Below are 24976 nucleotides of genomic sequence, written 5' to 3' on the forward strand. Positions count from 1 at the left end.
TTTAGATACTTAACCAGTATGATTGAGAAAAGTCCCTTCTCTGCTATTCAAAACCCATATACAACCTTTATTTGTTGTTATTCAAAAACATTTAGGAAGTTTCTCTAACAATACCAGGTAAGGAGATATGCCATGAGATTGCATCTGAGAACACACCAGACTGAGAGAAATTTCAGCAGGACACATCTTGTCCTGTTCCGTTACACATAGATTCAGGAAACAGATGTCAACATTAAAGCTGACAGCAGCTCAAAATGTGTCAAACATTTATTGTTTCCACAACAATTGCAGCATAAAGGAATAGTTCACCCAAAAATATAAATTAATTTACTCACTTTAAAGTTATTGTTCTGATGAACACAGAGAAAGATATTAGGAAGCATGCTTGTAACCAAACATTTCTTGGCCACCAGTGACTACCATAGTAAGAACATTTCTTTGACTTTTTTTGGTTCTGATATTTCAAAGAATGTAGGATAGCAAGGCACTTTTGACAACCATTGTATTTTTCCTATTTTTCGCAATACTATTCTCAGTAGTTCTCAATACAGGGGTGCCTCAGGGCTCAGCGCTTGGACCGTTGATATTTTCCATATACATGACATCCCTAGATTCTGTCATTCAGAAACAGGACTTTTCATTTCACTGCTATGCGAGTGATACTCAATTCCACCTATCATTTCAGTATGACGATCCGACTGTTTCTGCACGCATTTCAGCATGCCTGAGCGACATTTTGACAAGTGGTCTTCAATGAACCGAAGAGAGCACACGTCACTCCTCTCTCCATTAAGTTGAATTGGCTCCCAATAGTCGCATCAAATTCAAGGCCTTGCTCTTGGACTACAAGACCACCACTGGTTCGGCCCCCTCTTATCTTCTCTCGTTAATACAGACTTATGTACCTGACAGGTCCCTACAATCTGCAAACCGGTTTTGTTGTTGGCGGCCTGTTTTAAGTTTAGATTTAGTCTAGTCTTTGTGTCAAGCTGTCATTTTAGTTTTTATTAGTTTTAGTCACGTTCATACTGTTTTTGGTCTAGTCAAGTTACAGTCGATCAAAAGTCTGATAATAAAGTCTTATTTTAGTCTGAATTATACATGACTATTTTCTTATTTTTAGTTGATGAAAACGGAATACATTTTAGTCTAGTTTTAGTCGACAAAAACTGATGACATTTACTTTAAGTCAATGAAAATTTTATTTTAATCTCTTAAGTAATGTAATTCTATTTTGAACCCACTTTACACTCTCTCACACAAACAAATATACACACACACATTACTCACACAAGTTTCGACGTGATAAAGGTTCATTGACGACGATATTTAGACATCATTTCCATTGACGAAAGCAACACTACTGCAAACAAAAAACGTCTTGTAGTGCCATCCCAAAAAGGTAAAAAAAAATCTTCTCTGGACTGGTTCCACATTTGTGGAATGATCTGCCCGTTGCTACAAGATCAGCAGATTCTGTAGAAATCTATAAGAATCGACTGAAAACACATCTCTTCCGTCAGCACCTGACAAATCAGTTCTCACTTTTAGCTAATTTCTACTCTTTTTATAATAAAAATTAATTAGCTTTGCATACTGTGGTAGGCTATATGAGACCAGTTCTATTGTACTTATGCTTTTTGTTGTACTTCTGTTGTTCCAATTGCTTCCATTGTCAACCTGATTTGTAAGTCGCTTTGGATAAAATGGTATGCTAAATGACTCAATGAACTGTTTGCTACAAGCATACTTCCAAATGGAGAGTTTGGTTCCAAAATTAGATAACTCTGGTAATAATAACTCTTTTTAAAAATCATGTTTTTTTATGGTGCATGCCAATTCAAATAAATCAAATTGCAGCTGGTTTTTATTTAAGCCATAATAATGAAGTTAAGCAGCTATACAGCTGAGTAAATGAAAACAGTATAAATATATATAATACAAATATGTATATGTGTAAAACCTCTACGAAAAGTCAAGCTTTTTTGCTGTCAAATCTTTTTTGTAAAAATAGGAGACTTTTATAAAGAAGCTAAAAGCAACTTTCAGTAAAGTTTAAGACTGTAAGTCTGTAAATTAAGGACTACAACGATTTAAACACGAACTCTTCCTTGACCGCTGAATCAGCCAATGGGGAGTCTGCAATTTTATCTTACAAACAGAGATGGCAACAGAGATGCAAAAGTTTCAAAATTTGCACTTACAGCTGTATATAAAGAAAATACCAAAGCTGCAAATCATTAAAAAATAGATTTTTTTTAAAATATTATTATATTATTTTATTAACTCCCTGTCATTATGTCATTCCAACACATTGTTTCTTTGTTGTAAAGTCCATGGTATCTATCTCTGTACTGCCATCTTGTTACTCTTAACTAGGTTAGGAGACCTCTTCAGCTCTCTTAAATAATTAAGGAGCTGAGACCTAGTCTTAACACTTATGAACCTTAATGAATCACTCCTATTCTTAAGTGTAAGAATAAGAGTAAAATTACATCATTCTTAAAGTGAATAAACTTGATCCAAAATACTCATTTTTTATTTCTGCGTAAACTGTACCTTTAACATTTAACCCAACTAACATGTTAAACTTTGCACTTAATTGTGAATAGCAGAACGTTATAAGTGTCATACAAGATAAGGGAAGTAAATCTGTGGTCAGAGACACACCCTGATAGGAAGTTCTGGTGTCTCCATGCAGGCAGTTTCCTGTGTGGCAAACATTAGTACTGCATTAGTTCATGATAAGAGAGTTTTCAACTTGAACTTACACACATTTCCCTTCAAATATTTCATCTAGGAGAATGAAACTCCCCTTTCAAACAAAACAGCAATAGAGCTGACTGCGCATTTTCCACTTCTAATGAAGGTCAGCGTGAATGGTGATATATTTAGATGTTATTCACTTCGGTACACCAAGAATGAGCTCATGCAAAAAATCATGGTTTTCTAGCTGTACAGGAACATGGTAATGGTCCACACTAGCTAGGCAACAATGTACCCCGATTTATACTTTATTTTCTTCTGCATGGATCAAGACAATATTGATTTGTTCTGCATACAGTTGTGTTTTAATCGAATAATCTTATAATAGCATTTTGCGAATGGCAATGTAAATAGACTCAATTTTGGAACGAAGAAACTTTGTTCCAAGTAGCTAGAGTAAAAAGACATGACTGTGCATGTGCATGATACCAATGTATTGCAATTTAGAATGATTCTTCCTTTATATTTCCTGAAGTAGAATAACACACCTAAATGAAAGAAAGCCTATGCCAAGCGTGCAACTCAGATCTATCAAGAAATGAGAAAGCAGAAAGAAAACAAGATAGCACAAACTCGATGAGCAACCTCCGACATGCATTCAGAGCGCTTGGACCGTTCTGTCGCTATGGAGATTTAAATAAAGCGTCTTTATTCAGCCCTTTGGAAATGACTCTCCTTTAAAACAACCCACTCATTACAGAGCACACACACAGCAGGCATTAAGAGCAATGTCAGTCCGCTAAAATCCTATTTACATACTGAATACCTACATTTCCTGCTTTCAATTCATCAAACAAGCACTGCAACATTCTCTGTGCAATACATTTTGACTTACAATGTTGCAGTGCACACGTGAGATTAAATGACAGAAACAACCTATTATTAGAACAATGAGGCTCCTTCAGATTCAGAATGCATAAAAATGTGACAGCATGTTACCAAACAAATGCTGGATGTGATCAAAACAAAACAACGGTTAAGAATAAGAATAGAAATCCCCATTCACAAAAAGTACACAAATAAGGTTTAAAATCTGCCTGCTTTAATTTAGCATCACCGAAACACACAAAAGTGTGTTTGGACAATAAGCTTTAACGGTTTGGGTTTAATTCTCTTTCCCCACATAAAAGAAAAATCACAAGAAGTTGAGTAAGTGCCACGCCCACTAATGATGTCATGTTTAAACACAGAGCAGTTACAGGCAGATTAAAGGTGTCTCTGCTGACACATGACCTTCTCAAAGACCTTCTCCGAGAACCTTATTCAAAGGCTTTTCCTGATTATATCAGTTTTTTCAAGTTTGCATTGAAGAGAAGTCTTATATGAAAACAAAGTTTTAGGATTTCAAGAACGTTAAAAAGCATAAATGGTATGATGTAAAATCAATAACATAACAAAATATCATTGATTACTAATCAGGTAAGCAATTATTGTGACGTTATTGTGATATAGTTTTTGCTTTAAGGCTGAAATTCTTAGGGAAAGAAAACTGGGGCCTTAAAAACTTTCCACTGCAGCACACGATGCTGGTTGGAATGTTCTCAAATCATGAAGGATAACATGAATCATCAGGTTTTGGCATCACCTTTGGAGTGTATCCCAGCTTGAATGCCCTCCATACAAATTCTATACAAAATATGCAATGTACAGAAATGTACATTTTACCATTTTGACTTAACAAACAGTTTAATTTTGTAATATTTCTTGTTTTGTTTATTAAACTAGAAAAAGATCAAATAGATTTCTTGGTTAAGGCATGCAGACACCCCCCATCTAATAAACAAGTGGCTGCACTCATTACTGTCAGGTGTAAAAATCATGCATACAGCCGTTTAATCTCCTTCCACAAACATTTACAATACAAAAGTGCATACCACAGCCCATGTGTGCACAATGCTCATGTGTACAAAGTAAGGTTCATAAAGAAATGTTTTATGGAGTCTAGTGTGAAAGAACTTGACTGGCCTGCACAAAGTCCAAAACACTTTAGGGGTGAATTATGAAAATGCAGACTGCAAATAACAATTACTTTCTTAGAAATCACTGCTGGCTCTTGTGATTTTGGAGAAAGGAGAGTTTATGATGTTACATGTGTTATTTTGATGTGACTACTGTAGATACCTGGCAGTATGTTGTTGACTGCTGTGGCGATGTTGATATCTTGCAGGTGGTCAAGAGTCTCTGTATGGAAGAGTCGTAAGGTGGAGCCCGTGCTGAATGATATCCAAATCCCTACACCAGCTACCACCATGTGTGACACGATCATTCCCTCTTCCTGATGGACCTCGAACTGACGCTGTCAATGGAACCCAAACACACATCCTCAGCAATTGGTTGTGACATCCAAGCATTTTGAACTTCTGTACAAGCATTTAGTCTAATTTGGTAACATCACACAATCCAGTTTATCCCTGGTATAGGACTCTATATAGGATATTCCATTCGTTCACCCATATATAAAAACAAATATTTAGTTTTTAATATTCTGAGATCACAGCAAGTGTTTCTATCCCTGTGTTAAGAGAGGGAGCCTCTTTCATAAATTAGAGTACCATCAAAACATTAGATCATAATGAGACAGTGTCACACATATCCTAAAATAAGCAAGACCAAGCTAAAGCCCTCTGCCTTACACAACCGGTTAGGACAGACCCAAAAACACATTTTAATTATGTCCAAGTCGAATGTTCAGAGTCAATAAGGTAATAGATGACCAATGTAGTTGTTAAAATGACTGCAAGGAGGTTGAAAGTGCTGTTTTACCTCAACAGTGTGTGTCTGTGTGTTGACGATGAAGATCTGCCCTCCTGATGAAGCCCACACATGTTCACCCACCACCAGCAGGGCTTTCACCGGTAATACTCCCAGCTTCAGGACATGAGTCCCTGACTCTACCCAGGAGCCTTCTATGAGAGAAAGAAGAGGCCTGATGACAATCTGGCTCTTGTTTATCAAATACGCGTGTTAGCATGCAAATACAATTTCAGTATCAGCCACAAATCTGCTAAATCTGACTAATAATGTGCCTCAAAAAGCAAAAATATGCAATAGCCATTTTATTTCCTTATTGATATCATTGCCAGGCATGACAAAAAGTACATATGAATCCTCATTCCACCCTTATTAATAGAGGTTTGTCAAAGAAATATTCAGAAGACTAAGATGAAAAAACATTTCACAGTGAAACTACTTCATATGGACAACATAAAAAATATATAAAAAAATAATAATTGCTAAATGGATATTATCATGGTGATTTTCACAAGCTGATTCCCTGCGTCTGTTTCTGCCAATAATATTCGGAGACATTAATGAGATGCTGTTTATTCAGAGTTTGGTTCCCTTAAGAGGCTATGATTACGTAACACCAGCGCCTACCTACACAGTATTCCCAAACTCCCTCGGTCTCTGTCTCTTTCTCTTTGTTTTTCTCTCACTGATTCAGAACGAATTGTGATGAACATGTTTGAAAGGGAAAACGCACTGTTTTAATGAGGACCCAAATTCTACTGACAAAAATCTATTCTTTCATTGCCTTTGTTTAAACATTACTCATTCAACCCAACACAGAATGACATCAAATGGTGGAGTTTCTTCAGATACTGGAACAAAAGCCCAATAATCTGATAATGCATCTTGTTTTGTTAAACTAACACATTCCTCCAGAATTGGTTAGTATTACTGAAAAGGACTACAGAAATCATCACTATTTTCAAACACTCCTCCCATTTTCCAGATATTCCTGTCATAAACGCATCCTATTGTTGAGCATCTATCAATGTAATGTTGCTTCCTATCAAGCTGATCAGGAACAACCGCTTTCATCCATCAGGGTACTAAAACTAAAGTAAAAAATATTGATCAAATACCAGAGCCACAGGCAGCAGAAAACTGAAGCGAGGGTGAAATGGAACATGAGTATTCCAGAGAGAAAAACAGCTGTGGAAAGAATTGTTGAGAGCAGAGGAAAAATATTTCTCATGTCTCACTTTCTTTCCAGAGAACTGCAAGAAAAGTTTTTAAATACTGAGAAAATCAACGTGCCCTGCGGATCAGGACTATTTCAAACAATTTTAGATCCAGTTCTCACATTTTATCCACGTCATGTTGCTTGAATCCAAGAATGATGTAAATCCTCCATTAATAATCACAATCAATTTTGTGCCTATGACCCAGTTCAATATCTGAAGAAGGAGGTGAATGGAGGAAGAGAAAGTAGGAGTGTGAGGAGGAGTGTGAGAGAAAATAGTGCGAATGATCTCAGTGTATGCTGTGTATCCCTAGTTTTCAGAAAATACAGAATAAGGGTCTGTGTCCACCAAAGGTGTTTCTGCCGATGTTTTTCAATTGTTTTCAACGGAAACGCTGTGTTTTTAGGCGTTCTTTTTTCTGCAAGCTCAGCGTATCATAGTCACCAATGCACCTTTGCCTGAAAGAAAACGCCGTTCGAGCGCCCGCAATCGTAGTTTTCGTAATCGTACCATTAGCTCTGGAGTAGACGACTAGTGAACCGCTGACCAGTCCTGCATACAGACAGCCACTGCTGTACACCAGACATGTGACGCTTGACTTGTCAGGGGAGAAGAAGTGCTGCAGTCGGACCTTCTTCGAGCGCTGGCTGCTCTTATATACAGATATACTGAAGGAGAGAACGTGATGGTTATTTCAAAATGATTTCTGAGAAACACTGCTGAAAACAACACCGGAGCAAATAATTTTGTCATATATGGTTATTACGGAGGTATGAATCTTTGATCAATTTTGTTTAGTTGCAGTTTTTCAACCGCATTTCTCAAAAATCGGTTACGGCACCTTTAAGTACACCAGTGACCATTAAAAGTAAACATAGCATTTCTAGGCAGATAAAAACATCACACTGTCAATGCCAGCCAACAAAACGAGTTAACAAACAGGTTAGACCACAGGTTTTTGTACGAGTGATGCTGGATGTCAGCTGGGGGGTGTACACACCTGCCTTCCTCCATTCCCAAACATACAGTCGGTGTGTCATTGGCTTTCCGCTCTTCTGAGTTTCCCTCCCCGCTTTCCAAAGTCTCATCTAGTGGCACATAAGTCATGCAGAGAATACGCGACTCGACGTTGAAACACTCCGTCACTTTGGGATTCGAGTTCTGCAAAGCCACAACAGACACCTGGCCCATGTGATTGGTGCAGCTGGCCACCTGATAAAAAGAGGAGATATTCATTCCAGAATCCCAATAAGTCCTATTGATAAAACCACAAACTTCAACTGCCCTTTATTTTCTCCGAACTGCTAAACAAAGCTTAAATGGTTCATATTGTTTGTTTCTGAAATGTGTGGCTGTCTTGGGAGGAAATGTACAGGTCTCAGATTGATGAAACAAACAGAGCGCTCTTAAAGGGGTGCAGCTCGTGACAGCAGGCTCTTACATGTCTCAGAGAGGCTGGTGTTTTATGACGTCCTCTTCAGTAAGTATAGCATAAAAGCTTTTAATGCAACCTCACGCTCACAGTGAAGCACTGCCCACACAGAACAAAAGCTTGAGTGTTAAACGAAGCTTTCAGCCTTCACAAGTGGAGCATTAAAGGTGGTGTAATGCTGCTTCAGGTCAAGTGATATGCCAACAAACATTCACCACACAGACATCATTGACTTCTGAGGAGGAAGCTAAACTGAAGATCTTCCTGCTCCAGACCTGTATGACTTTTAAAGTTGAAAGTGTTTAAATGTTGATGCTACTCTTCTCTGGTCAGTCAAAGTAAATAGCGACTGCCAACAATATTCTGCCATTTAAAGTGATAGTTAAATTCTGTCATCATTTACTTGCCCTCTTGTCATTTCAAACTTATGAATTTCTTCCTCCCGCAGAGCACAAAAGATATTCTGTAAGAAAGTTGGTAACCGAACAGCACTGGCCCCCATTCACTTCTATTGTATGGACACAAAACCAATGCAAGTGAATGGGTTGCCGGTTAACAACATTCTTCAAATAAACTTTAACATTCTTCGAAATAACTTTAACATTCTCCAAAATAACTTTAACATTCTCCTACAGAAAACACCATGAGTTTTAATTTAAGGTGACCTGTCCCTTTAATATTATGGCGAAAAAAGTATTTTAAGTGCAGATTATAAAATGTCTGTGACACTCACCCATACACAGCCATGACCCATAACAGGCAGATCTGCAGTGCTGTCATTGTTCACATATGGCTCAGGGTTGTGAACTGCACATTCCACCTAACACACACAAACACAACACTTTTCTCAAACGCTCTTTGAAAGTGTAACACAATATGATAATGAACGAGGCTTCACCTTGAACTCCTGCAGTTTGGACATGACCACAGCCATCTGCTTGAGTAAAAGAGGATGATTCTGCTTCCTCATCTGATTACCGTCATCTTCAGCACAAAACCAGCCCTGAATATTGTCCTCCTCTGTAACAGCAAAGCGTTCCTCAAATTCAACTCAACTACAATTCCAAAGTGTCCTGTTGCCCGTATAGTAATACTTTTCTTGGTGCAGAAGCTTAAATTCTGATAACCGCCGGCATAAAACGTTTATTGTGAAACCTGATCACTAACTTGCACAAAATAAAAGAAATTGAGAAAACTATGTTAAGGTATGTTTTCATGCAGATCTTTCGATTTCAAACCCAAATTCTGATTGAATAAGGAGGCTAAGAAATTGACAGTATATGGACATGTGGATCAATGTAGAACAGAATATGATACGTACGTAGAGACAATTTGGCCATTTGCAGGCTACTGATCCAGGCTTGCTTGATAGATGGACTAAAAGTGTTGAAGACTGCAGTAAAGAATGTGGGTCTACCATACCTAAAAAAAAGTATATCAAAAGAAAAAACTAATTTTATTGAAAATAAGGCATTCAAATCTCTCGACTAGCCTAAATATCTCAGCAAGGCATCTGAGCTGGCACCATCTCAAGACAGCTGCAAAAAAACCCCAGTGTCTCTTCCTGTTTATCAGTGGCACATCACAGGATACGATGTCATACTTGGTCAATGCTATCAATAGAGTTCAGACCTTATAACACTTTCACATATTTGAAATTGGTAAAGAAGATATACAGCTGTGGAAAAAATGTAGAGACCATTTCAAAATCTGTTTTTCTGATTTTAAAATGTACTATTTATATGAATGTGTTTAGGTAAATTGAACAAATTGATCTTTTTTTTTTCATTCTGTGAACTACTAACAGTTCTTCTCCTAAATTTCAAGTAAAAATATTGGTTTCTATTTGCATTATTTTCAGAAAATTTAAACTGGAGAAACAGGTTAAAATTAAAGAAAAGGTTCTCTATTTTGTCAGACCTTTAAAGAAAGCTATTTCATATCCACTTTTCAAGGGATAGTTCACCCAAAAGTAAAAATACTTTCATAATTTACTCACCCTTTTCTAATTTCAAACCCGTATGACTTCCTTTCTTCCAGAGAACACAAAATAAGATATTTTGGAAAATGTTGTTAACTGGATCCCATTCACTTGCATCTCTCGTATGGTCTTGTGTCCATACAATAGAAGTGAATGGGGTTACCAACTCTTTTTAAAAATATCTTCATTTGTGTTCTATGGAAGAAATGATGTCATAAAGGTTTGAAATAACAAGAGGGTGAGTAAATGATGGCAGATTTTTCATTTTTGGGTGAACTATACAACAGTATTATGTATTTTGTTCTTGGTGAAACATTCTTCCAAATTCAGTCCGGTCAACCACATCTCTCACAACATTCAAAAACCTACTTAAAACCTATCTCTTCTGTAAATACCTGACAAACAAATCTCAACAGGTATTGTTCTAGCTTTTGTTGAAACTAGTAAATTGGTCTTAGCACCTGTTATTGCTCCAGTACGACATATCGCTTTATTGCTCCCTGAACTCTCTTTAAGTCGCTTTGGATAAAAGCGTCTGCTAAATGACTAAATGCATTGAGGAAAAGTTATTGTGAAAAGCTTCCATTTTATCATAGTTTTTATGTGTCTTATCATGCTGTCAGTCTTTCACATTGACTTTGTCAGTGCTGATGTTTGATTTTGCTGAAATTCAACAGACACTGGACTGGAATGGCCACAGTACATCTAGAAATGATGATTCAATGAAAATTTTGTATGGTCTCTTACTTCTTTCTGTGGCTGTAGTTTAGATGGGACACGTCTTCAAAAGAGGTCTTTCGTTGTAATAGCACATAATGATTGGACTCAAAATAGTCAGGAAATGTACTCTCCAAAAACGTCAATCTTTTTCACCATTTACAGTGCGTGTGTGTGTGATTTATATTCTCAGAGGGATTACTCGGACAGCTGGTAGTCTAAAGATGCTCTTACAATCCGGACACATACATCCAAGCATGCTTCCACAATACCTGCAAATAATCAGTGTGTGCATATGTTTGTGACAGCTGTACACTTCAAGCCCAAATACAACAATCTCTGAGGTTAAATTAGGGACTTTTCCTGGAATATTAGAGCATAGAGTCCTGTAAATAAAGTGCTGTAGTTCAGGAAGCAGGACCGAAATAATCTGGATAATGATCTGCCTGCTTTGTAATTAACTAAAAAAGAGCCAAATCATTCAAGACATTTAATGTTTGTCACACAAGAAAAGTAGAAACATATTTAACTTTAATTTACATGCACCAGTTTAACATTGTAACATAAGGCACAAATCATTACTAAATAAACAATTAATTCGATAAATTATTTTGGAGTGATGTGACACATACTTGTCTTGTTTCCCTGGTAACTGCAGTTGTATCCTACAGCGGTCAGCAGCCCGAATCTCCTCCTCCTTCTTTAAAATGAGGCGCTGGAGGCCTGAAACCCAATCCTGAGCTACTGCCCCATTAACATTCTGGATTGAGAGAGAGAGTAAAGTGGATTTGTGCAGTAAGAAGAGCATAATCTGGTTTCAATATCAGTCTGTAAAGTGTTTCAGTGTTACAGGAAGATGAACTCACCTGATAATTTCCCTTCAGGCTGCTGATCATGGTAGAGATTTGGTTCACCAAACCAAGATCATGGATCAGGTTCTGGAGGTCCTGGTACAACTGTCCTGGACCCATATACAATTTATCTGTAATGAGACACAATAACATTAAACACGCTAAAGCTTGCTTTCTCTCAGTTAAAATATTTGACTATTACAGCTGATACAGAATCCCTACAGTGTGCATTATGGGATATTTATACACTGAATAATTAAAAACTGATTCTCATGGGGTATACGAATACTGTGCCGTGTGGCTTTTCAGCGACTCACAGATATAGATATAGTCTCACACAATAGACTGCTTTGTGTTGCACTACTGCAAAGTAAAGTCAGAGGTAGGTGGGTGGAGAGATAAAACTGTTGAGAAGTGAGAAAGAGAGGAAAGAGCAAGCAGGGAAGAATGTCCTAGCCTATACACAAAGCTTAAGTGAAATGTAAAATGTCAATGATACCCCTCCCACAGTCCTGTTTAAACCAAATAAAGTCTTTACATTCCTGAAAGTATTGAATATTTACAATCCAATATTGTGCGATCCCTAGACATTTGGTTCTTCAAATAAAGGGCATCTAAATCCAATACTTTCTGGCAGTATACCAACATGAGGTTCAGTTTGCTTTTGCAAAGAAACAATAAAGAAACATAGAGGTCAGGAGAGCCAGGCACAGACTCTCGCCACCACAAACTATGATTTTATAAATAGTTGAACTAACTCTTTATGCACTTAAGCGTATTTTATTTTTTCAGGAACTTTTCTGTAACACTCCAACAGTGTCCCCTAATAATGACATCGTCTCCCCTACCAGTAACTTTGTTCTTCACAGTTAATTAGATTTGGAAAATTAAAGCGAGAGAGAGAAAAGAAGAAGAAAGGTTGGGAATGCAAGAGCTCTAGAGCACACAAACCTTTCAGTAACCATAGAGACAACATTAGTCTTTTTCAACCTTGCAGAGAGGGGACTTTAATCATACAAACAGAGAAACAGGCACAGTGGGTCCAGTGTGTTGTGTCTTGTGTCTAAAACTGTAAAAGGTTAAACAAGCATCCGGATGGTAATTGTCACTGAAATGTGGGTCTCGCATTATGTCTTGTAAAATCCCATTGGAGTCTCTTCTCCTGTCACTGCAGCTGTGCTGAGTGAAGCGCACACACAATCATACAGGAAAAGCAGTCATTTCCCCTTTGTTACACTTCACAACTCAGTGTGACCGGTTTTCTCCAAACCACAAAAACCAGGGCAGACAACCTTATAAAAAGACATTCCCAATGCTAGAGGATTGCAAAAAGCAATTTTGCACCATTTTATCATGTTTCCTTTAAGGAAAACTTGAATATACCTTCGTTTAGAAATGTGATTTCTTAAACCAAAGATTTCTAGGGCTTATGAAGTGCCCAAACTACTGGAAGATCAGCACAGAATTATGAAAATGATCTTTTTGAAGCCTGACTCAGTTAACTCTTGTTCTCTCATTTTGTCTCTCACTCCTTTTATTTCTCTGTCTGTGATATAAATTTTTAGAATAGCTTACGTTTTTGTCAGAAGTGTCAAAATAGGAAAACAGACATTGGAAAGCAGAGTAAACCATGTCTAACACCAGTTCCTTTTTCCAAGGACGCAGTGGTAGTCAGGACTGTTAAAGTTCACTGGCCAATCCATTTCTTAAAGTGACAGTTCACCCAAAATGTACTCAAAGTCTTTTCAAACCTGCATGACTTTCTTTTGTGCAGAACACAAAATAAGATATTTTGAAGAATGTTGTTAACCGGTTGGTTTTGTGTCCATTCAATAGAAGTGAATGGGTTACCAACGTTATTTAAAATATCTTATTTTGTGTTTTGCACAAAAGAAAGTCATGCAGGTTTGAAGACGGTGAGTAATTGATGACAGAATTTTCATTTTTCTTTATTTCATTTTCAAAAGAGAGAACTATCCCTGTATGATTAACAGACACTGTCTAGGTAACACACAAAGTAACATACTAGGTTTTGCATTGATGACGACTTTTTCCCCCGAATGCGAGGGGGGAAACCGTGCAGAGTCGCCCATCTCCTCGCCGGAGCCAAACTCCACAACCTCCACCAGGCTCAGCGGCACACTCCACTTGAGCAGAAACCTCCGTCCTGTGGGAAGACTTTCACCTCCGCCTCCCACACTTCCACCATCCTGAGAAGATCTGTAAAAAGCAGTTTGGTCAGTAACTTAGACTCCTTTTAAATCGTGTTGTCTTTCTGATGTGTGTGATGCTTCTTACCGCTGGTTGGGGGTGGCACACATGAGCACGTCGTTCAGAAGAAAAACTCGCCGTTCCTTAGTCTTAATGATCTCCCCGCGATCATTATAAACGGTTTCCACCATGTCATCAGAACGAATCAGATATCGACTGCCACTGATCAGCAGCTGCGTGAAAGAGAGAGAGAGAGAGATGGAGGGGAAGCAGAAACAGCAATAAAGCGATTGAGCTAAAGATAAAAAATTCAAGAGTGCTACTTCATCAACATTACTATCACTGCAGTTTGCACAGGGCTTACACAGGAGTGTGCTGAAACGTACGTGTGTGTGTTCAAGGATAATTTAGAACCTAACATGAGTATAAACCGTTAAAACTAAATATCATACATGCATGCATATCCACAAAAGCGTGCAAAGCTAAGCAAAATAGATACTGGAGCACCAGATGGAAAACCTTTTACAGCTAGTTCTGTTTATACAACTAGCTCAGTATGAAGTCAACATTAGTTCAACAGAGCTTTATTTCAGTTTAAATGGAAACTTTGGATTCATTGGATTTCATGTAAAACATGATTTGTCAGATACCTTGTTGAGGTAATGCTCATTCACAGCCTTAGCAATGTGCCTGATCTCACAGCGCTGGTCAGCCTCTCTCTTCCTCTCGTTGAGTTTTTCAGCAAGCGTTTCCAGTTCAGTGAGGGCCATTTGAAGTGGAAGGCGGTCGGGATGTCCCACTGGTGTGTTTTTTAACATATTCTACAGAAAGACCAAGAAGACAATAAACATTGGCTGCATCAACTAGCACTGCCTGTTTCGAGAACTTAAAACAACAACAAAAGATAAATGAAAACATCTATGAAATGGTTTCCCCTCTTATATAAGTTTGTGAACTTACAAGTAACTCCACATGAAAGGGACTCAAATGAGAAGTAAATTCTGATGTGGATCAGAAAGAAAGTGGCGCCCCCTTCTGGGAAGTTTTGTAGCATAAAAGGTATGTGTACGTGTAAAGGCTCACCTGCAGCAACAGTATAAACTGAGGGAATCGTTGAATAGGTTTCATCATCAGCCCGTAAAGGGTCAGGCGGTCTTTACTGGTCTCCTGACGTTGCTGTTGACCCAATGCAAACAGCATATCATTATGGACTCTGATTCTGAACAAATAGGTTTCCTATTTGTGCATATTTTATATTATGCATAATAAGACAAGGAACTGAATTGTGATTTCAGGTTGACTTTAGTTTAATGTGTAAACGAGTCAAGTTTGAACAGTTTTTGCACATATTGTACCACAATAGAACAGAGCAGAAATAGTTGACATGTTATCACTGTGCCACAGAAATATTCTAGGCTCTGAGGGATGTTTCACCTTGAGGAAGTCGAGGAAACATGGCTTAGCAGCACACGCCTTCCTCACCACTCCCATCGCCAGGCTGAAGTTATTCACATATTCACTGTATGCATCCAACACCATGGACTTGGAAAACTGCAGGAGAGAGAGAGGGTGAAGATGAGAGCAAAGTCATGACCTGAGATTCACATGACATGAAATGACAGAGGAAACCAGGTTGTTTTTTGGGACGCTTTCTTTCAGGGTCAGGAGGAGTTTTGACTGTTCCGGATGGATTTTTCCACACACACCTCTTACAGATGGTAATGGGTGGAGAGGTTTGTGCATGTAGAAACTTAGATGGAGGGTGTGGTGTGTGATTTAGTACATACACATTTTTTAGGAACTGATCCAAACAAGGCTTGATATGTCTTTTATTAAATTCGAACAAACAAGGAGCAGACTACAATTTATCAACACAATTTACATAACAAAATAATATGAAACAGATACATATTTATGTATTTAAAGCCTGAGCCTCTTAGGTTGATCTGTTCACAGACTCGACAACAACTCAAATCAAATCATAAAATCATTCATCTCACCGATGCTACGAACACATCTCCGATCATCTCCAGCTGGTCCCAGTCGGATACGCGGCTCGCCAGCGCCATCTGAAACAGGGCGTGGCACTGCAGGATCTCGCGTATCCGATAAAACATCACCTTACACTTGCGGTCGCTCACTAACCTCGGCTCAATCTGTGCCAACGGCTTCTCATATTGCTATGATGAACACATATATTGGGGTGTATAAACAACAGCATGTGCAATATGTAGTGACTCTATCTTGATTACAACACTATTAACACTGTGACGATGTTACATTGAATAACACAAACATTCCACTAAATGTAAAAAAATAAGACAGAAAACTGTAAAAACCTCTAAAATTCTCTTAAGAGACTCCAAATAGTTCTTCTCACTCTCTAGAATCATCTCCAGAATGCCCCTCCGCGTTACCTGCTCATACATTTTCACAACACACAAGTAAGAAAATAAAGTGGGAATTTGATCAGCATTAGAGAGAAACTTTATTGTATATGTGGTGTGTGTTTATTTGTGAGACAGTACCTGGTGTTCAGAGAGCCCATCAGGTGCAGGGCCCAGAACTGGGTCCACATTAAAACACTCCACCTCAAAGAAAACATCTGATTCTTCATCAAAGCAGCTGGGCTTCTTCTCTAATGAAAAATGATCATTTTAACAATTTAATCAGCAGAAGCATTTGAGATTTAAGATGGCAATAAGATGCCCTTACCATGACAGAGAGATCTGGTGCGGATGAAAGATCGCCCCTTCCTCACTGCATCTTTGGTTTTCTGCAATCCGTCTTTAGTTCCATCTTTGGCTGCTTTTACAAGCCTCTGCATCTATAGCACATCAACCATCATTCAGGTTTAAGTTCTGTACTGCAAGCACTTAAAAATAAAACTTCATATTTATTTTAAAAGCTGTTCGTTTTGCTTCCATTATGAGATGGACCCACACCACTGTGAACCATCTTAGACCAAACGGACAACGGAAAGATGTTACAATGAAACCAGATGATGGATGGGTAAATGTGGGAGGGAAAACGTGGAATAAATATTGGAGACAGCAACTGCAATTGCAGATTCGAGTTTGGTCTCTGTACCATCCTAATTCATTTCTAAAAATAATCTTTGTGGTTGTGCCCTGCTGTGGCAGTCATTGAGGGATATGTGAGGGTCACATATCAACACTTTCACAAAAACAAAATTACATGCAAGGTCACACATAAAGAGATGGGGAACACAAAGATAAACTAGAATATGTATAACACTCCCAACAAATGAAGACAGTTATGATGGCAGCAACACGTATGGATAAACAAACGGGGACGGAAGGTGACAGGATTTAGGGTTAAACAGAAGAAGCCCCAACACCACAACATAGCGGAAAGAACTGTCAGTTGATTAAGAATGACAGTTGTCAATCTTTTTCTTTTACCTTCTGCTCATGTTTGTGTTTAAGCTGTTGCAGCTCTACCGTCCCCACTGTGTTTGCCATGAGATCTCGCATCTTTCTCTCATAATGCTCTTTCAAACGCACCAGATCTTCAGACAGCTGAACGACAACAGAGAGCGAGTTACAGCACACAGCCTTCATCCTTCCTTCACGGTCTTATTCTAGTGTTCAAATTCTACCCCCATTTCCTGAAACAATTTTTTTATTTGCTCTTTTCTATGCAATTACACTGAAAGGGGCTTTCAAACTTCAAAAAAGACACAAAAGCATCATAAAATTGCTGAAGAATTTTGGATATGAATAGTCATTCAAAAAGGGAAATATATGTGCCAAATGAAACTATTACTAACACATACTCGGACTCACGTAAAAAAAGCATCAAAATGATGACTTAATCGGTTCAGCTTGTTGAAAAATAAACCAATCTTTGGAGCAGAATGGACCAAGCATTCGGTCAAATAAACACACTCCCCTGACCGACTGAATCAGAGCCTACACACACAAGCACAACCTATACCATTGCCACCATGTCAAAGCCTTTCTCACTGTTTCTAAATATTAGTGTAGATTAAAATGAATGGAAGAAACCAAGGCAGCAGACCTGATGACATCTTGAGAGAGAGAGAGAGAGAGTATAAATACACACATGTGTTTTCTTGTTAGGCGTGCGACCCCGCACATAAGCATCTGGGAGGCCGTTTCCTCCGTGTCCATTCTCCGTGTCACTTGCTTCGTCATAACTCTCAAACTCACTGGAACTCCAACCGTTGTCAAGAGAGCTGCTGCCACCCTCCTCCCCGAACTCCACATCATCATAGATCATCTCATCCGGGTCTGCGCACACACACACGGTCTATAACTTAACTTTATATACATTTATAAGCAGCCTCTACTAGCTTTCGGTCACATGACATGTATTACCGTTGACTGCTGACTGGGCATTACCCTCAGTTTCTGTTTCTCTCTAATTCCTCTGAAAATGAATTGCATCTGCTTATAGTGTTGTTCATTTACATGTACAAGTGTCTCATTTTAACTGGCAATTATGGGAGTCGGGTAATGATGCAAGCATGCAGCATCAAAACCTATACTGAATGCAATTTACACACTGCAATGAATTTAGCACCTTTTTTTTAGGATTTTGCACTGAAAAACAGCAAACAGCAAAGACCAGTAAGAGTGGCTCTAGGATAAGCAGCAGCTGAAGCATTAAACACGTCACACAGTCAGTGAAGACTGACAAACAATTCGATGAACAGACCTGTTGTGGATCCAGAGTTTTCTCTCGGCACGTCATCATAAATCACTTCATCTGGACCTTTGGCAAACAGAAGCACAAATCAAAGCACTCCTCTGAGTGTGAGTCTACGCATTTCTTCAGTAAAAAGGAAGGAAATGTCTGGGATTCTCTTCAAAAACAGGAAACACAGCTGAACAAGGTTCACACATGCATGCGCATTCACAAAACTCATAAGAAAAAACTGTGTACACACAGTGCTGCATGACAACTGAACTCTCACAACTCAAAACCGAAAGACTTCAGTAGATAACTGCAGTTTTGTGAGACTTTATCTTTCACCAGCTAAGGAAAGAACTTACTTTCCATCCAGGCTGTGTTAGCTGGATCGGACACCCATTTAGTAAGAGCATCTTCCTCTTTGATGACTGGACACTCTTCACTAAAAACACTGGACAAACAACTTGGAATTATGAAAAGAAATTAAGCTTATACATTTTTTTTAAATTCACCATGCATTATTGAAATTAGGGATGCCAAATGTTCAACAAAATGAATTAACTCTTATCAAAATTATTGAATTAAAAGCGTATGACATCACTCACCTGTCCACTGGAGTGTGTCCTGTTCCTCCCACAGTCACTTCAGGAAACATCACAACACTTCATACATTAACAGATAAGTGCAGGCACATTTACAAATAAACAATAAAGAAGACTATGTCAAGGCTCAAAACTGTTCCAATTGGTAGGGTTGACAGATGAGACACTACTAGACCCCAAGGGTTTCAAAGTGTCCCCTAAAACTAAAGTAGAGAATTAGTTTAACCCCATATTTCCAATTGTGTAAATGTATTGATTTAGAGGTCCAGTGTATTAAAATTAATGGTAAGGTTGCGAATTGCAACTCACTTAACCCTCACCCCTCCCTTTGGAAGCACTACGATGGCTGACACAGCTCTAAGATGTCGTCACATATTCGCTTCTTTGCCGAAGGAGATAGAGTATATAGGAAACGTGCTCTGTAGAGCAGTTTGTCTATTTCGGGGCTACTGTAAAAACAGCAAGGTGAATTCCATGTAAGGGGACCCGCAGTGTATGTAGATAGAAATAGCTCATTCTAAAACATAACGCTTCATTATGTAAGGTCTTTATACACCTCTGAAGAAACATTTATGTATATTACATCCCATTTCTGTCAATAGATCAAAAAAAAAAACACTGGACCTTTAAGAATTATAGAGAATGAGTAGTTTTTTTAAACAACTTCAGTAAAAAAGCTGCTACTGTTACACTTTAAAGAAAACAGGAAACCTCCTCACAGCCAAAGCAACAACTTAATTTATACCTTACTTCCCTTATGGCAAAACTTCAGAAAAAGACAGAGGATAAGAGACAAATGGTGAGAGAAAGGAAGAAGAAGGGACACAGTGGTGATGGTAAACCCATTCGACCAGTGAGAAAAAACCCTGAAAACGCTTTTAACAATCTCTATCTTTTACCATCTTCATCCACAGAGAAGTGTCGGATGATGACTGGAGTGGTGTAGGCTGGTGTGATCACTGGCACGTTCGAGGGCGTTGCATAACCACAGGGCACTGGCACTGAATATCCAGATGGCAACCCGGGGCTACTGGGTACATCCTGAATGTCCCCTTCACTCTCATTGGTTGGAGAGGAGGAGGGAGGAGCACTCTGCTCTGGCAGAAGCTTCTGTTGGATAGGGGCAATGTCAATCACAGAGTAGGGGTTGACTTTGGGTTTGGAGGTGGTTGCCGGGTTGGGAACCGCACTGGCACCACTGTTCCCTAATGGTTAAAAAGTACAGTCAGTAGGGATGGTACATTTTGTACAAAAGTGGTAAAATTTTTGTCAAATGTTTTGTTTTTTGTAACTACAGTAGTATAACACTCTCTCTCTTACATTACTTTGAGTAGGATTTTTTAATACAGATAACCCACACCACATTTTGAGAGGAAAGATAAAAAAAGGTCAAAAGACAATAAAGGCTTTAGATTTGTTTTCCAGTCAATGATGACATAATCTCAAAATTGCAACAATATTGTTTGCATCAAGACATGTTATCTGCAAATTTGTTAGAACCTGTAAACAATCCGTCTTGGGAACCACTAGTGAAGCCTTTTGGACACATAAATAAAATCATTCCCTCTAATGTAAACATACCCTCCAACTGACTGTAAACAGCAGCTCTTGTAGTGCCATCTGCTGGTGGAATGGGGTCTCCATCCTGCACTTGTGATGGGCTGTAACAAAGATCTGTGGGAGGAGGGGGAAGATCTCCCTGTGGAAACGCTGCTTGAGCTGAAGGGGTATTATTAGCAGGGCAGTCCTGAGGTGGCGGGGGCAGATCACCCTCTGGAGTGAGTAAGTTCTCCGGGTTTGGACTTGTCCAGTTCACGGGTGTGTCCCGATCTGCTGGTGAGTAAGTTTCTGTCATGGACGTTCCCTCAGGGTCGGGAGGTGGCCGATCCGCCCCTGGGGCTTCATCACCGCTGTCTTCAAACTCAAACCTTCCACCTTCATCTTCGTCATCCAACACTACAAAAAAGAGAAAGCGATAGGAGAAAGGTTAGCCCATGTGTTGCCTCCAAGTTTGTTTGCCATACAAACTTCTGGCTCGTCATGGTGAATTTTCTTTATTCGTTTTACTGGACACACAGGCCTGGACCCAAGTAAACTTCCAGTATGTGTTTGTTGATCAGCCTGCCCAGTGGCTAATAATATAACTATTTTTATTTTATTTATTAAAGGGATGCCTCAACCAAAATAAAAATTCTGTCATCATTCACTCACCTTCAAGTAGGAAGTTTCACCTACCATTGTAGGAAAAAGGTTATAATTTTTTGTTCAGTTGAACACAAAAGAAGACATTTAGAACAGAATGTAGGACAGCAAACAGTTCAGTGCCACTTTTGACTACCATTGTATTTTTTCCTAATATGGTAGTCAATGGGAGGGGTGTGGAACAGAATTATGTGAAACAGTTTTAAATGCGTTCACATTTGTACAGAAATTTAAATGCGTATAAATGTGTTAGAATAGTTTTTAAATACTAACCGTCTATGCATTTAACTGCAGGTGACAGTGGTTTGGTTCTGCTCATCATTTAAAAAGAGGCAGAGCTTACAAAGAAGCTTTACGTGCTAAGTAAAGAGACTCTGAATACACCAGACCATTTAAGTACTGAATTCATTTGAATCCACAGAAAAATGTGCACGTCAGCGAGAAACATCAGTCAACCAGCCGCGCATAGCTCTGGACTCTCCCCTTCTAACACACATAGGCCTACACTGGTGCGCTTTCGATCTACTAGTCTTTTCACATGCGATATAACAACTAGAAAAACATCAAATTTGGCAGGTCGAACATGCGCGCGTGCGCTAACTCCAGATTTGGAATTACTCGAAGGTACTCGAGTAAATGATGACAGAAATTTCAATTTTGGGTGATGTATCCCTTTAGCATTCATTTATATTAATATTTTATCGTAAAATTATTGTATTAAATAATATGTTGAATTTTATTGAATGTTAATTTTATTAATGAAACATTTGGTACAATGGGTTGTGTAACTTTGTCACATTTAACTTGACTTCTACGGGACCCCCAAAAACAATATAGATATACTTTCAAACTACTTTACTTGTTATATATTTTGCTTGTCATAAAAAATAATCTGCAGGGACTGGAGATGTGTACCAGAAGTTCAGTTCGGGCCAGTTGCTTCGAAACCATCGATCCAAGATCTTTATTGTGCAGTTTTAATAAAAACTGAGCAAATGTTGGACTAAATTTGTGAAATGACTCCAATGTCTGCATAAATCCATGTGATAAGATTTATGTTGTTTTCTCCACATTTAGTGTGTGGCAAAAATTTAATTGTGGGCTTTGAAGTATTTTGGGCTGAGACAGGTTTCCGCCCTCCTCTCTACGCACCCATGCTTCACAGACACATACTAGAATTAAGAGTTCTCTTTGAATGAATATGTACAGGAACCCTCTACTTCATGCTCACGGGCAGTAAATGTAAGAGAACAGAGAAAATAATCAAATCTGGTATAGAAAACCAAGAGAGGAAGCACACTGAGAGGAAACCAGGTCAAAACTCTGCTTATTTTCCACGGTGCTGCAGCACTAAAGAGGAAATATTGCCTACTGAGACAAGAGAACAAAAGACAGAAATCTTATATTTAAAAAACAATGATCAAAAGCATCTCTCATATTGTAGTTTACAGTAGTTTAGATATTATAGGTTACAACAAAACTACACTAGACAACTTGATACAAAGTAATATCACGATGATGTGCCATGTTCATAATTCAAATCTAACACTCAAAAACTCTAGTTTGAAGTTCCAACACTAAAGTACACTAGAACATTTCTTTTTACGCAGGAACTAAAATGTTTACTTTTAAATGTGAAACTAAACGGTTTCAGTGAATAATTCAAACGATTTGTTTAAAACAAAGTTTACTTTTAAATGTGAAACTAAACGGTTTCAGTGAATAATTCAAACGATTTGTTTAAAACAGCAGATTTTTTTTATCTTACATTTAAGCGAAAATGCCATACAGCTTTACGGAATGCTGCAGCATCAATAAGAGACTAAACCAAAAAAGGGGGGGAACTCCAGTACCGCTTTTATGAACAAAGCACTTCACGGATTTTCTTGACCCAGTCACTCAAAAATGTGAGTAATGTAAGATTTTTACTGTCCAATCACAGCCTTTCTCTGCAGTGATTCAAAGCATACACAGCAGCCATTATTCTGCACTACTTAAATAAAACATGTTACAGAGTTTTCTAGACAGTATATTTACAAAACAACACTGTATAACCAAAGTAACTCCAGACCATTGATATTCATTTGTGGTAATGAGAGGTCTGGACCTCTGCCCAGGAAACCAAGCTTCCGCTGATGGAAAGAGTTATCTCTTAAAGTCGATAAATCCACCGTGCTGTGCTGGTATGAGTTTGCTCACTGAAATAGCTGAGATTCCATACATTGCAAAAACATGCCGTCCTCCAACTTGAGATTGTGGATTCCCAAAGGATCTCTGTAAGACCAGTTTCCTTTCTGGCTATCATTTGTGTTCTTAAGCTGTTTAGCTGTGATGTTCGTCACAATGACTAGAAAATATTTTTACTGTAAGCCGACAAAGGGCATTCCTGAATTTGTGAAAGGAACAGTCCACCCAAAAATGAAAATTCGGTAATTTACTCACCCTGGAGTTGTTCCAAATCTGTATAAATGTCTTTGTTCTGGTGAACACAGAGAAAGATATTTGTAATCCAAATTTGTAACCAAACAGTTCCTGGCCACCATTGACTAAAAGTAGGAGATTACAATGATAGCCAAAAGTGCCTTACATTGTCTTACATTATTTAAAATATCTTTTTTTTGTGTGTTCAACAGAACAAAGAAATTCAAAAAGCAAAATGTCCTACTAGGGTAGTCAATGGTGGCCAAGAACTGTTTGGGTACAAGCATTCTTCCAAATATTTTTCTGTGTTCATCAAAATTTTCCTTTTTTGGTGAACTGTTCCTTTAATTTGATGCTCGTGGGTCTCCAAAGGATTTCTGGCAGTGTCAGAAAATGTAGGTCACAATCTTACAGTGTGACTGCTCTTATGATCACCGTCTGGAGAAGAACCAATAGGAGTACAGAGGATGACGTACAGAAAGTGTGTGTGAGGGAGAGATGCTCTCTTAAAAAGGCTTATACTAGCTTTTTTATGTGACATGAAACTTAATTGGTATTAAGGTTCCAGTACCATCTTTCAGCACTGCCTACCCAGTCGGAAGGTTTGATAACGCTTCACAAAAACAATTTAAATCGTATATGAAATTTAGCATTAAAACTAATGTTTTTTTTTTAGACTGGACCAAGATCTCAGTCTTGTTTTGCTACAGTATGACACTGAGCACCTGGTCAGAGAAGAACAGGTATGTTGTACACTCCGAAGGGATATATCCATAAATCTCTGAGCATAAAGGGCAAAGGTTAAGAGTTCATTGTTTGGGGGAAGGGTTGTGGTGTGTTGTGCTTATTTGGATCTGCTCTGCCGTGGGAAGAGTAAATCACAGAGGCATGAAGAGAGAGATTTCAAAGTGGCTTTATCAGCCCTCTGTGTTAATGAATGGAGATAAAGCAGATAAAGCACAAGGGAGTTTCCATATATTTTGAAAGATACTGGCTGTGAATATTAATGCGGCACGACCTTAAAAATAATGTGGAAAGCCAGTAGTTTTCGTTTAAAGTTTAAGATCAAATGAGCTTCCTTCCTTCCGATGCAGAGTCCCCATTAGCTCTTTGAGCAAAGATCTCTGAGTTTTCCCATTTAT

General features: G+C 38.4%; 1 protein-coding gene across 3 annotated transcripts in view; it reads right to left on the bottom strand.

The window, feature by feature from the left end:
• Positions 1 to 24976, bottom strand: part of arhgef10 (Rho guanine nucleotide exchange factor (GEF) 10) — a 38657-nt gene that overhangs the window by 6562 nt on the left and 7119 nt on the right. For 2 of the 3 annotated variants that reach the window (XM_079459136.1, XM_079459137.1), the window contains exons 3-27: positions 20793 to 21167; positions 20111 to 20416; positions 19215 to 19251; positions 18972 to 19060; positions 18634 to 18690; positions 18019 to 18206; positions 17355 to 17471; positions 16645 to 16756; positions 16458 to 16567; positions 16269 to 16346; positions 15930 to 16109; positions 15364 to 15480; positions 15013 to 15105; positions 14580 to 14750; positions 14017 to 14162; positions 13745 to 13938; positions 11734 to 11849; positions 11500 to 11627; positions 9491 to 9591; positions 9068 to 9189; positions 8903 to 8989; positions 7738 to 7949; positions 7248 to 7405; positions 5530 to 5672; positions 4888 to 5062 (exon numbers count right to left, since the gene is read on the bottom strand). In XM_079459136.1, coding sequence (XP_079315262.1) covers positions 4888 to 5062; positions 5530 to 5672; positions 7248 to 7405; positions 7738 to 7949; positions 8903 to 8989; positions 9068 to 9189; positions 9491 to 9591; positions 11500 to 11627; positions 11734 to 11849; positions 13745 to 13938; positions 14017 to 14162; positions 14580 to 14750; positions 15013 to 15105; positions 15364 to 15480; positions 15930 to 16109; positions 16269 to 16346; positions 16458 to 16567; positions 16645 to 16756; positions 17355 to 17471; positions 18019 to 18206; positions 18634 to 18690; positions 18972 to 19060; positions 19215 to 19251; positions 20111 to 20416; positions 20793 to 21167 — 3612 coding nt within the window. The remainder of the gene's footprint in view (positions 1 to 4887; positions 5063 to 5529; positions 5673 to 7247; positions 7406 to 7737; positions 7950 to 8902; positions 8990 to 9067; positions 9190 to 9490; positions 9592 to 11499; positions 11628 to 11733; positions 11850 to 13744; positions 13939 to 14016; positions 14163 to 14579; positions 14751 to 15012; positions 15106 to 15363; positions 15481 to 15929; positions 16110 to 16268; positions 16347 to 16457; positions 16568 to 16644; positions 16757 to 17354; positions 17472 to 18018; positions 18207 to 18633; positions 18691 to 18971; positions 19061 to 19214; positions 19252 to 20110; positions 20417 to 20792; positions 21168 to 24976) is intronic. The other variant, XM_079459138.1, reaches the window with a different exon arrangement.

This window comes from Barbatula barbatula (assembly GCF_947034865.1).
Source record: "Barbatula barbatula genome assembly, chromosome: 6".
NCBI lineage: Eukaryota > Metazoa > Chordata > Actinopteri > Cypriniformes > Nemacheilidae > Barbatula > Barbatula barbatula.